We start from the raw sequence: 13,204 nt of genomic DNA on the forward strand, positions 1-13,204 counted from the left end.
TCCCTGGAGGCACTTTGTGTTACTGATAGCAGCCTTTGTTGCCGTGGTCCAAGCTCTCTGGAGGTCATTCACGGGGGTTTTTGATATCATTTTGACACCACAGGATGAGGTCTTGCTTGGATCCCCAGATAAACGGAAATTACAAATGTATGTCTTCCATTTTCTAATAATTGCTCTCACAGTTAATTCCTTTACCACAAGTGTTTTACCTTTTATAGATTCAGTCTTCCGAGCCTGGTCTACAATTTTGTGCCTGGTGATTTTCAGCAACTGTTTGGTCCTGGCCGTAGTGGATTTTGGGACTGTGACTGACTCAGGTTATGGATGGGGTCTTTTAAACAGATGAGTTAAAACAGGCGACGCTAACACATACCGAGTTAGCCTCGTTAGACCTCGTTTGAAGAATTTACACCTCTTTGTGGGTGACCGGATACTCATTTTCCAATCTAATTTGAAAATAAATTATTTAAAACCAAACAATTTGACATCCTGTTTTACACATTCTGTCTCTCATGGTTGCGGTTCACACATGTTGACAGTTAGAGGTGTCTCTAATCTTTTCAAGTAGTAGAACCTGCACAATTGGTGGTTGACTAAATACTTATTTGCCCCACTGTTTCCTTAAACGATGTGTGGATACTAAACTAAAATAGGAGTGCGTAATGCCCCATTAGTGTCAGGGCTAGTAGCGTGGCACATGATGTGCAAGAACCACTGTGATTAAATCAGTATTCTGTCACAACTCATTGTCATGTTGCAACGCTAACCGCTAAACTCTTGCAATGTAAATTCAAAGAACTGCTTCCTGTCTATTTCATCCACCCATCCTGGTTCTTCTTTTCCTTTATGCATTTTTCTCTCTTAAAGAGCCGCACTCGATTCCGCTCCTGTGCTTTATGGCCCAAGTTCCAACTCGTCAAAATAATGGAGGACCTTGAAATTTTTCTGTCAATGATAGAAAACTTCAAGTTAGTGTAACCTTTGCAGAGTCTTGTTTAACTTTGGGCTTTTTTTAAAAACAAAAGACAGGCTTTAATTTGTGATCATAAACTTACTGTGCTCCTCTCTAGTCCTCTCAAATAAGATAGGACATTTTTGGTTTTTCTCGGGTTTGGTCCTGGAAATCAAGTTAATTGGTTGGGCTCGGGCTCAGTCTGGCTTTATTACCCGCGGGCCTGGGTCGGGTTGAATATTTTAGGCCCGATCTTAACTCTGATTCAAAAGGAATATCTCATGCGGGATTTATCATTTAAAGTCATGAAGTCTGTTAATTGCACCTCCTGACACATGACCAGTAAGACATACTTCACAAGATTTTCTACCAATAGCAAATGGTCGTGTATGCGTGTGCACCTATGTGCTTCTTTCCATGTGTTCGCATGTGTGCTTGTGTGTTGAATTAGCCTTTATCCAGCTGCCTAATGAGGTATGAATAAGCATTTCTCATCAGGTCACAGCCAAAGTTTGTATTACACAGACACACACGCACACACAAACCTTTCACCTTTTATTAGCCTCATTACATCTAGCTGCAGCTTACCCTAGCTCTAATGTGAAGTGTGTTTAGGCCCCTATGGAAGAATGGATCTTGATCTTTGCGTGTATGTAGGTGTTTGCAATTAGTTCGTGCGTGACTTTATTATCATGCATATTTTTTCATGTGTGCAAGTGTTGTTTCACAGGAGCTTGTCCATTATGCAATTAAAGTGCTACTGCAAATTGAACCTTTAATGTGCTAGTAACATAATTACACGGTACAGTCGTTTGTCTATGACCGACAAAGTAATAAAAAAAAAACAAACATTGTTTTTCTTAGGTTGTCAGAATTGTTTTATCTAAAATCAATCTTTCGTTACCTTTAAGCTTATACGTCATTTGACCAGTGGGAAGAAGTCTAAAATGAATAGTGCTAGCTTGCAGAACTAATTTGAAAACTATTCAGCTAACCAAATATTTTGCCAGTTGTTTGATCTCACAATTGAATTTTTAAGATGGCACTCTTGATGCAACTAATGTATCTGGTCACAGCCACATTTCTCCAATTGCTGGGTGTCATTTTGATCAATTAAACTAACACATAACTATACAAGTACAATACCCACCAAATGGAAAATTAACCTTCTTTCTTCACAAGAATAAGCGTATAATTATATTTTACCATCGTCATGTAAAGTGTAGTTGTATATTGGTTTAAAAAAAAAAAAACAGAAAAAAGTTTTTTTCTTGCATTAATGAAGATTTGTTTTGTGCTTCTGTAACAAATAACTCCCAAATGTGTCTGCTCTAAAACAACTCAACATAAAAATTGTACTTTGGTGTTAAACTAACAGGTAATTCAAAAGAGAACACTCGTGCATGAACTTTGTATAAACCTTTTTTAGACTTTTGCCGAACTGGAGTACTAAATGGGTTAAATATATATCCCGTCATGGTAACATTAGGACTTCACTATTAATTGTGTATGTTTAAGAAAATATAATCAATAAAAAAAATAATACACAATCTTCTGATGGCAACAAGTGGCAACAAGTATTTGTGTAAGTAGCAGTAATTTTGATTGCACGTTGCAAAGGATAAGTGAATTGTGTGGTTGTGTGGCATTTTGAAATGTCCAGTGCACTTTTGTTGCTGAAATATTTGCTATTTGAAAATGTTACTGTTTTCCCGCTTCGCAAGTTTTCTTCCCCAATATAATAGATGTTCTTTATCATTGCTCTTGTGTCTTCTCTACAGTTGATTGCCATCTACGACGAGCAGGAGCCCCACCATGGAGGTGACGGCACCAGCGCTAGTTCCACGGGTACTCAGAGCCCAGACCTATTTGCCACTGTGGACCTGGTCCCGGGCACAGGTATCGCATCGGCCTTTCAGCCCTACCAGTCAGCTAGCGAGATTGAAGTCACCCCGTCTGCCTTGCGCACTAGTAAGTTTGATCTGAAGTTCTTTACCCGTCTTTTTTTGCCTTGTCATTTTTTTTTAATTTACCTAGAAAAACAGCACTACTTTAGATTATTCTCAAGAACACAGTAATATGATAGTCTTTACTAGATTTGACATTACTATTGTTTTTTTTTCTTTTTTTAATCACTTAAGTCAATGTACCGTAAATTTCGGACTATAGAGCGCACCTGATTATAAGCCGCACCCACCACATTTCGGGAGGAAAACCGATTTTGTACATACACAAGCCGCACCTGTATATTAGCCGCATGCGCCCACATTGAAATACGCATTTCAAACACGAAATTTTTTTTTTTTTTTTTTTTTTGGGTTTGAACAAATTTATTGACACTAAAAACAGAAAACAATCATGACAATCTCAACAGCAATTAAGCACATTCACAATATCATATTCCAATATTACGTTTTAACAGCAAACACAAAGTGAGGTTTGAACAAACCTTCTCGAAAATCTTATTAGCAATCAAACATATTCACAATTTCATTATATAACATCTTTGTTAGTGTCAATAGATCCGTCCAGGCCAAAGTCGATTGTCCTCGGTCTGAACAAATCCACCGACACCAACAGCAGCAAAACACAGCCATCAAGCATATTCACAATTTTTTTATATCTGACAATATGACGTGACGATATGACGTTTTAACATTTTTTCCTGACATTTTCAACATCAATTAAACAATTTCAGAGTTATTTTCTTTTAACAGTAGTTAACCAGCGTGTAAAAGTTTTTTTTGGTTCGAACAAATTTATTGACACTAAAAACAGAAAACAATCATGACAATCTCAACAGCAATTAAGCACATTCACAATATTATATTCCAATATTACGTTTTTAACAGCAAACACAAAGTGAGGTTTGAACAAACCTTCTCGAAAATCTTATTAGCAATCAAACATATTCACAATTTCATTAACCAATACCCGATTAAGTCCAAAAAACACGGCCGGCAGATTTAACGGAAAATGATACCGGTAATTATGATGTAATGCAGACCTGCAGAGTCCGGGTGCCTGTTAAAGGAATCCAAGGAAAAAAGTGTATATTTACAAAGGTAAGGGTGGGAAAAATATATATCCACTATTGTCGTCCGCGTCCACAAACACGTCTCACCTTTACTCCACTACCCGTCAGCCCGCGTTTGCCCCGCCCCTTCTTTCTCATTTGCTCGTACAAAACATATCAGAATAAGTTTCTAAAATAAATCCATTACAAAAATGAACAGTTTTAAATGCATTTTATACATGGTTATACATATCTACAAAGAAAGACGGTACACCGAGAGAGTTTTCAAAGCTTTAATAATAATATTATAACTTCCATCCCAAACCGTGCCTGTGAAGAGTAGCGAAACGGTACTAGTAACACGCTTTCAACACAGTAAACAGATCTGTTAAAAAAACATACGGTACAACAGAACGTATGATGAATATGCTTGATGGAATAAGAGCTTGCTCTGTCCACTCCACGCATCGGCCCGGTATTGCAGTACCTCCGGGAACGGTGCATTCGCAATGATCGCAACAAGGCTTTAGGGCTAGGACCTTAGCTTAGCCTTTTGGCTGAGAGTAAGTGTCCCGGCTCCTAGGCTTTGTAGCGTATAATGAACTGACCGATAACGGATAATGGATAATGAATAACGAAGATAGATCAATAACCCTTAAAAACCCCATGAATATGCTTGATTGCTGTTAAGCATCAGCTGCGGTTGATGGTGGACGCATCAGGTTAGCACTGCTCGTTCTATGCGTTTATACTGTCATTGGCGTCGGTTTTAAGAGTATTGTTAATTATTAATTTTACAATTCTAACCATTTTAACATAGTTAGAAGTAAAGCAGCCGAGTCCTGCCATGGCCGGGCATTATACCTGCGGGCGGAGACGTAACTGCGTGAGATTCTTGCTCAAAGATGTTGTGGCAATTTCGGAGGGAATGTCAAGGACGGATTTTATTAACAAGTTTGTTGAAAAGATTCTGAAGTTTAAAAAGGAGGAGGTACATGCTGTCATAAAAATGACTTCTGGCAAAGGCTTTGATGTGAGTTTTGAAACGGCAGCTCTTTATCAAGAGTTTTGGAATCGCTTTGAGGGAGTGAGGTCCCAGTTTTCAGGATTTACAGTGGAGAAGCTGACTGATAATACTAACAAGATTGTCGTTGTTAGAATGTTTAGTGAAATGATCAGTGCTGATGACGTCTGTTATTGGTTGAGTAGATACTGCTCAGTAAAAGGCCAGGCTATGAAGGTGAGGTGTGAGAAAGGCTATTGGAATGGTGCCTGGAGGGTACCAGTCCAACTACGGCAAGATCCTCAGGGCTTTCAGGGACTGAAACAAATTCCGTCGACTATATTCCTGGGGGAAAACCGTGGCTTTATCCACTATCAAGGGCAACCGAAACTCTGTCGCAAATGTGGTGAGCATGGGCATCTGGCTGAGGTATGTGATCGAATTTTTTGTGGAAAGTGCAGAACAATTGGACATTCCTTTGAGGAATGTAGCAATAGCAGAAAATGCAATCTCTGTGGAGAAACGAATCACCTCTTTAGAAACTGCCCGAATTTGTTTGCTAACAAATTGAAAGCTAGGAAGGCAGTTAACAAAGACAACAAAGACAATGAAATGATGTCAGACAACATAGATAATGAAATGAATAAATGTCACAAAGACAATGAAGTGAATAAAGATAACAAAGACAATGAAATTAATAAAGTCATGGAAATACAAAATGAAAATGAACAAGAAATTAATGAAGTTATAGAAATACCCAATGAAGATGAACAGGAAATGAATAAAGTTATGGAAATACCCAATGAAATTGATCAAGAAATGCACAAAGAAATTGGACAAGACAAACAAATTGAAAAAACAGATGTACCTACCAAAACCCCTAGAGCAGAGACCAGAGAATCAAAATTGAAACAGGAAGAACCTGGAAATTCTAATTCGATTTCTCATAAAATACCTGAATTTGGACATGACAAACGAATAGAAAAAGCAACTGCCACTCCGAAAACACATATTAATCAGGAAGGGCCTGGAAGAGAGTTCAAATTAGCAAATTTGTTTGCTACGCCATTGCTGGGATTTGGAGAAGACAAACAAATCGAAAAGGCGAATGACTCTCCAAAAACCCATACGGGCACTGGAAAGAGGAGTAAAAGTAAGACAAAATTGGGAGTGGTGAAAAAACCAGAAACAAAGATAAGAGATTTAGAAGAAAGCCGATTGCCGGTGAATAAGCCCACAAGGGAACTGTATGAAGTTGAGACGGAGGAAGTCGGGGAGGGAAAAAACCTGACCCTTAGTGGGCAAGGAAGTAAGAGACCCCTTGATAGGTCCTCTGGCTCACCCCCTAACCCAGAAAAAAGGGGAAGACCTGGAACCACAGACAGAGAGTCAGAGGGTCCCAGAGTTTTCCCCGGTGAGTCTCAAAATGAGGTACTACTCTTAAGTGATGTGTCTGACACAGGTGACACTCTCGATGATCTCGATGATCACCAAAGAATGGACTCAGATCCCCCAGTTTTGTCTAACTAGTTTAAATACTTTTACAACAATTATGAACATTACATTCTCTACTATCAATGTGAGAAGTGTGAGATCAAAGGTTAAGGCTCACAGTGTTTTATCGTTCTTAAAAACTATCAGAACGGATGTGTTTTTACTACAGGAATGCTGCATCCCCTTTCTAAAAAATTATAAACAGTGGGAAGAGATTTGGCCATATCCGTCATTATGGAGTGGCTCGAATGAAAACCGTAACGATGGGGTAGCCATTTTAATAAACAACCCTCAACTCATCATAAAGGGGAGTACTGTGATGAGAGACGGACGCGCAATCTTAGCAAGACTTTCTTATATAGGGAATGATTTTAACCTCATTAACATATACGGCCATGCCGACAGACAACTCAGGTACGAACTTTTAGAGGACATCCAGTCGCATATGCTAGGCCATCAACCACTAATCGTGGGAGGAGATTTTAATTGCATCTTAAGTAGGAAGGATAGAAAGAGGAATGATGAGGAGTTTAAAGTAGATAAAACATCAACTTTATTACAAGACATGTGCCGGACATTTAAACTGGTGGACTGTTTCAAATCCATACATCCAGGAGAGGAGGGCTTCACCTGGTTCAGTAGTGACAATGCCAGAGCCTCTCGAATAGACTACATATTTACGAGGGGTTTAGCACAGAGTGATGCAAGATTAATTCCAGTTTTTTTTTCGGATCACTTGCTACTGTCCTGCTCTTTCTCATTTCCTTCAGGTATGACTGTTGGGAAGGGTTTGTGGAAGTTAAACTGCTCCCTGCTGGAGGATGAGGCTCTAGCCGCACAATACAGGGAGCTGTACAAAGACTGGCAGACCCTTCAAGACTCGTATGATTCACGAGCACAATGGTGGGAAATGACAAAGAAACGAACACAGACCTTTTTTAAAAATGCAGGGAAAAACAAGAAACTCAAAGAGATGAAACGCATGTCGGGACTACAAAGAAGACTCCAACGCTATTTCATCCTAACAGAAAAGGGGATGGACTTTAATGATGAAATCAAAGAGACCAAACAAGAACTAAACGCTTTGGCGGAAATAAAGAGCAAAGGCATCATAATAAGAAGCAGAGAAAGAGAAATAGAAGAAGGGGAAAAATGTACACGCTACTTTTTAAAAAAAATTATGGGCAAAAATGAGGGGATTTTTAAACTTCAAAACGAAAACGGGCAAATAACAAAGGAAAGTAGTGAAATAACCAGATTGGTCGAAGACTACTACAAAAAATTATTTGAAAAGAAAGAAACATATGAGAATGAAATGGGGCATGTATTAGATCATATTTCAAGATCAGTGCGTCAAGACCCCTTTTTAACATCGGACTTTACCCAAGACCAACTGAATGATTGCATAAAGACTATGAAAAAAGGCAAATCACCCGGGGAGGACGGACTCAACCTCGAATTTTACCGGACTTTTTGGGATATTTTAGCACCAGATCTGTTAACTGTTTTTAACGAATTTTCCAGTCGAGACCATATGCCAGACAGTTTCAGAATCGGGATAGTAAAGCGGCGCTGCCAAGAGCGGCTGCCTTTTCCAGCAGCTGCCCTGTTGTTTTATTGTCTGCTCCTATCTTCGGTGTTTTTTCTTCCCGTTTTGACAACTACACTATGGATTACTTCTATCCTATGGACATGGGTTTCAACGCACAAGAAATGCGTGTATTTCAACTCCTTGCCCTGAGGAATTCTCGTGCCGGCGTGATGAAGGGGCCCATGGTGGAAGAAAAGCCGAAGCTAGCGAAGCGGCTAGCGGCGTTATAAGTCTTCGGTACCATCCGTAATCATGGTAAATGCGAACTCACGACCAAATATGATCATCGAGTGCTTTTTGAAAACATCGAAGCGCACAGGGAGCGCAGTTGCTGTGTTTTGCGGAAACGTGGCTCACGTTTAGCATTCCGGACGCTAACGTGTAGCCACCCGGAGCCACCTGGAGAAATCCGGCTTCAACGTCGCTAAACAGAGACATGAAAGCCGGGGGGAATCGGAGAGGAGGCGGACTTGCTAACACGAGGTGGTGTATCCCTGGATTCTCACAAAGAAAAGATTTCCATCTGCCGCAGGAATGTCGAACTTTTGGACTGGCGTGACGTCATCCACTCCGCTACAAGCACCCTCGGGCATCATGTTAATCTGTTAATAAACAACGGGGTAGACTGCTGGAAGTGTGAATTTCCCTACGGGGATGAATAAAGTATCTATCTATCTATCTATCTATCTATCTATTGCACAAAAAAGGAGACAAAATTGACTTAAAAAACTGGCGACCCATAACGCTTTTAAACGTGGACTGTAAAATTTTCAGCAAGCTTCTAGCAACACGAATGTCTGTTGTTTTGGGAGACTTGGTTGATCCAGACCAAACCTGTGCCATTGTGGGAAGGAAGATCAGCGACAGTCTCATGCTGATCCGTGACACCATTTGTTATGCAAGAGACAGAAACATGCGACTAGCGGTCCTAAACCTAGACTTTGAAAAAGCCTTTGATCGAGTCTCGCACCAATACCTCTTCAGGGTATTGCAAAAATGTGGTTTTCCCCAAAAATACATCAATTGGGTAGGACTGCTATACCGAGACATCTACAGCAAATTCATGATTAACGGGAATTTATCGGAAGCAATCGAGATCAACTGCGGTGTACGTCAAGGTTGCCCTATGTCTCCCCTTCTCTATGTTCTTTGCATTGAACCTTTGGCACAGATGTTAAGAAAAGATAGATTTGTCGAAGGCATCAATATCCCAGGAAGTGGGGGACAAATTACCAAGTGTGTTTTGTACATGGATGATTTTAATATTTTGTGTACTGACCGCGCATCTGTTGAAAGAGCCCTTGACTTGACTGACCGGTTTGGGAGGGCGTCTGGGTCAAGGCTAAATAGAGAAAAATCACAAGTGAAGTTTTATGGAATGTGGAAAGAGACAGAAAAGGCAGGACTCCCGCTGACGGTGTTAAAGACAGACCAGAAAATCCTAGGGATAAAATTCAATGCGGATGGAGGAGGCGAGACCAACTGGGATGACGTGACAAGGAAAGTTAAGCAAAAACTTGTTTTTTGGTCACTAAGAAAACTGACAATAGAGGGGAAGGTCCTAATCATCAAAGCGATCATCCTCCCAATGCTTTTGTCAATCAGTTTAATTTTTATGCCTAAAAGAAACGTGCTGTTACAAATGGACCGAGCCATCTTTCGCTTTGTCTGGGGCTCAAAGTGGGAAAGGATAAAAAGAGATACAATGAAAAAGGAAAAAGGGGGGAAAGGAGTGCCTGACCTCCAGCTTTTCCTGGGAAGCAAATATGTCTCTCTCCACTTCCAAAACGCTGTGGGCCCACCCAACAACCCGAAAAGTCAAGCAATGACCCGTTTTTGGATGGGCTCATATTTGCGGAAGCTAAAGCTTGTACCAGACAATCGTTTGATTCCAGTTTCGTTTAACTTGCCACCAACACATCTCTTTATTCGGGCTTTTTTGAAGAAGTTTGATTTGGAAACACAAGAATGTCACACTTTACAAAACCACAGGGCCCTTATTGCTATTGTGCAAGAGCGAGCTACAGTAAGCCCTGTGCGGGGGCTTGCGTTTGGCGATTCCACAACGGTTTGGAGCAACGTCAATCATCCTGCCCTCCCAAACAGACTACGAGACTTGTCATGGATGGTGGCTCATGAAGTTCTCCCAGTCAGAGCTGTAATGCACCACCGAGGAATGTCAGCGACTTCGACGTGCCCTCGACCTGGCTGTGGCGCCCAGGAGTCGGTGAGGCACCTTTTTTGTGAGTGCAGCGCTGCCAAGGTCTTGTGGACAATGGCCGAACAACTAGGAAAGTTCCCGGACTTGCCAGCAGGAGAGGTCCCTGATGCACAGTACGTGCTTTACGGGGTGAGTCGGTCGAGGAGGCATCGGAACGACTTTGCCAGGGACTGGCTCACTCTCGCCGCCATCAAGGACGCCATCTGGACCTCCAGAAACCTGCTGGTATGGAGGTGCAGGCAGATCCCCCCCGTGGCTGTGCTCCAAATGGCTGCAGATACCATACAATCTGCGAGCGGCGGGCCTAGGACGCAGCCATAAAGAAGACTCGTCTGTACCCACCCGGAGGGGGGAGCCGGAGCTACGCTGTGGGAGTCCCGGCAGCAACGGCCTGGGTTGTGGAACCCAGAAGGGAGAGGACCCACGCAGAAGGGAAAGGACCCACACAGAGGACTGGAAGGATGCTGCTTGGGAGGGTGGGATGGCAGAGCTATGCCCTTGCACAATAGTATTGCCTTTTACACGCTGGTTAACTACTGTTAAAAGAAAATAACTCTGAAATTGTTTAATTGATGTTGGAAATGTCAGGAAAAAATGTTAAAACGTCATATCGTCACGTCATATTGTCAAATATAAAAAAATTGTGAATATGCTTGATGGCTGTGTTTTGCTGCCGTTGGTGTCAGTGGATTTGTTCAGACCGAGGACAATCGACTTTGGCCTGGACGGACCAATTGACACTAACAAAGATGTTATATAATGAAATTGTGAATATGTTTGATTTTCGAGAAGGTTTGTTCAAACCTCACTTTGTGTTTGCTGTTAAAAACGTAATATTGGAATATAATATTGTGAATGTGCTTAATTGCTGTTGAGATTGTCATGATTGTTTTCTGTTTTTAGTGTCAATAAATTTGTTCAAACCAAAAAAAAAAAAAAAAAAAAAAAAGGTATCGTATCCGCAGTGTTATTAGTCATTCTTTAAAGATTTTTAAAATGGTTCATTCCTATTAATTATAGTTTCTATCTACATTCTATTTTTTTCTCAGCAATATAGGTCAAAGTTGCATGATTGTTTAAATAGACATTGTCCCCTTTTAATTTTTAATGATAGGAACCCTCAACTGGCAGTGTTATGACATTTTTGATGCCACTTTTGTTAGAGGTGTTCATACCAAAATGAGTACAGTATATTGTAACAATAATTTGGCACTTTGTTAAACTAATGATGGCTCTAGTGTCCAAAAACTGCGAGTGAAAAGACTTCCTGGAACCACTCTCTCTCTTAAGTCTGTTGTGTTGATAATGCTGGTTTATGTGTTCAAATGTTTGATGATTCATAATATTTAATCTTCTGAAGAAGACATTTTCTCCTTTACAATCTTTGCTTAGTCTGCCGGAGTCAGCTCTTAAATGTTTAAGTTTTAGGGGAGAAAAGTAATTGAGTATCATATATTATGGCCGTTAATTGTCAGGCATGTCGTTTGTATCCAAACTTCCCACACAAAGCAACTTTGAACAAAGTAATTGGATTTAATGGAAGACACATCCCTCCCTCACATTGTTGTTCCTACGCTGTTGAACCGACTCCAGCCTTTCGCCTCGTTAGTCACCAGTCCTGCGTGGTGGCATGCCGCTGATTAATTGACTTCATCAGGCTCTTCAGTTGGAGCACCTTATTGGATGTCGGCTTTACACATACTTCCAGCTTTTGTTTCACTGTCATGTATTTTTTCAGAGATTTATGATTCATTGCGTTATATTTTTAATTTTTCATTTATTTGCAGGTTTTCACAGTCCCTAAGTAATGCGTACCGCATTTTGTATGCAAATTCTGGTTCAAATGTAGTCCTTTCTAGCTTTGATTGTGCAGCAAGCAAGCATACCATGGCAAGTATTTGCAAAATGACATTATGTGCCTTTGATGTGGTATTGCCCTTTTTTTTTTAAATTTATTTTGAGGCAAAACAACTTGGAATCATACACTGTTCTATGATCTTGATGCCATATTTTCATTTGGGTCAAATTGGAATTTTCTTTTTTTTTTTTGTTTTTTTTTTGTTTTTTCATTCGTTGATCAGATAGCACTGATAGTACTTTGAAAGAGACTTGAGCATGCGATGCCAGTTTAAGACCAATTTTGCGTTGATCTATGTTAGAGGAATTGTACAAAATGTCTTTTAAATGCTCTTCCTCATTTTGAAGCCAAATAGGATTCCATGTACTGTTTGTCTTATCAATCAATTAACCCATGAAATGGCAGTTTGCATCTGTAGTTGTAAGCAATGGTATGTCCTGTCCCCCTGTCCTCACAAAAAAAGTGATCTTTTAAAAAATATTTTTTTATTTTAGATCTATCCATCTACCCTGGTCACAACCCTTGAGAGGGGTGACAGACAGCAAGACAAACACATACACAAAAAACAAAGAAAATAAAAAAAGGGAAAATGTTTTGGACCATGGCCAACCCAAATGCCCAAACACCCAAACAAGTTAAGCACCTCGGCACCCAAGTTGGTCATGCTTTTCTCCCTCCAGATGAAACGGGACACAAGACACAAGGCCATGTCACGCGGGTCAGGGTGACACAACACACTCTTCTCTTCAATTCAGATTCAGATTCAGATTCAGATCTACTTTATTGTCATTCTAGTACACGTGTATACAGAACGAAATGTCGATGCATCTGACCCCCACAGTTTCCTTGAATGTACAGATATAAATAAAGTTGTATTGTAATTGGCTACGTATAGTATTTTACCATAGTGCCGATAGTGCAAGAAGAGTAGCTAACCAGATGTGCAAAATGGGCAGTCAGGTTAACAAGTCAGGTACACAGTAACATTAACACTGTAACAATAACGCTGTAATTACCATAGTGCAGAGAGCAATGTGCAATGAGTGGCAAGCTATAAAAAACTGCCAGT

General features: G+C 40.4%; 1 protein-coding gene across 5 annotated transcripts in view; it reads left to right on the forward strand.

Moving 5' to 3' along the window:
• Positions 1-13,204, forward strand: part of pard3ab (par-3 family cell polarity regulator alpha, b) — a 173,690-nt gene that overhangs the window by 53,156 nt on the left and 107,330 nt on the right. For all 5 annotated transcript variants that reach the window (XR_015850499.1, XM_088336034.1, XM_088336042.1 and 2 more), the window contains exon 3: positions 2,734-2,923. Coding sequence is in view for 4 of the 5 variants with exons in the window: in XM_088336034.1 (XP_088192160.1) it covers positions 2,734-2,923 (190 nt within the window). In the remaining variant the exon portion in view is untranslated. The remainder of the gene's footprint in view (positions 1-2,733; positions 2,924-13,204) is intronic.

The sequence above is a fragment of the Urocampus carinirostris genome, chromosome 1, assembly GCF_059441175.1.
Source record: "Urocampus carinirostris isolate Australia breed hairy pipefish chromosome 1, RoL_Ucar_1.0, whole genome shotgun sequence".
NCBI classification, from domain to species: domain Eukaryota; kingdom Metazoa; phylum Chordata; class Actinopteri; order Syngnathiformes; family Syngnathidae; genus Urocampus; species Urocampus carinirostris.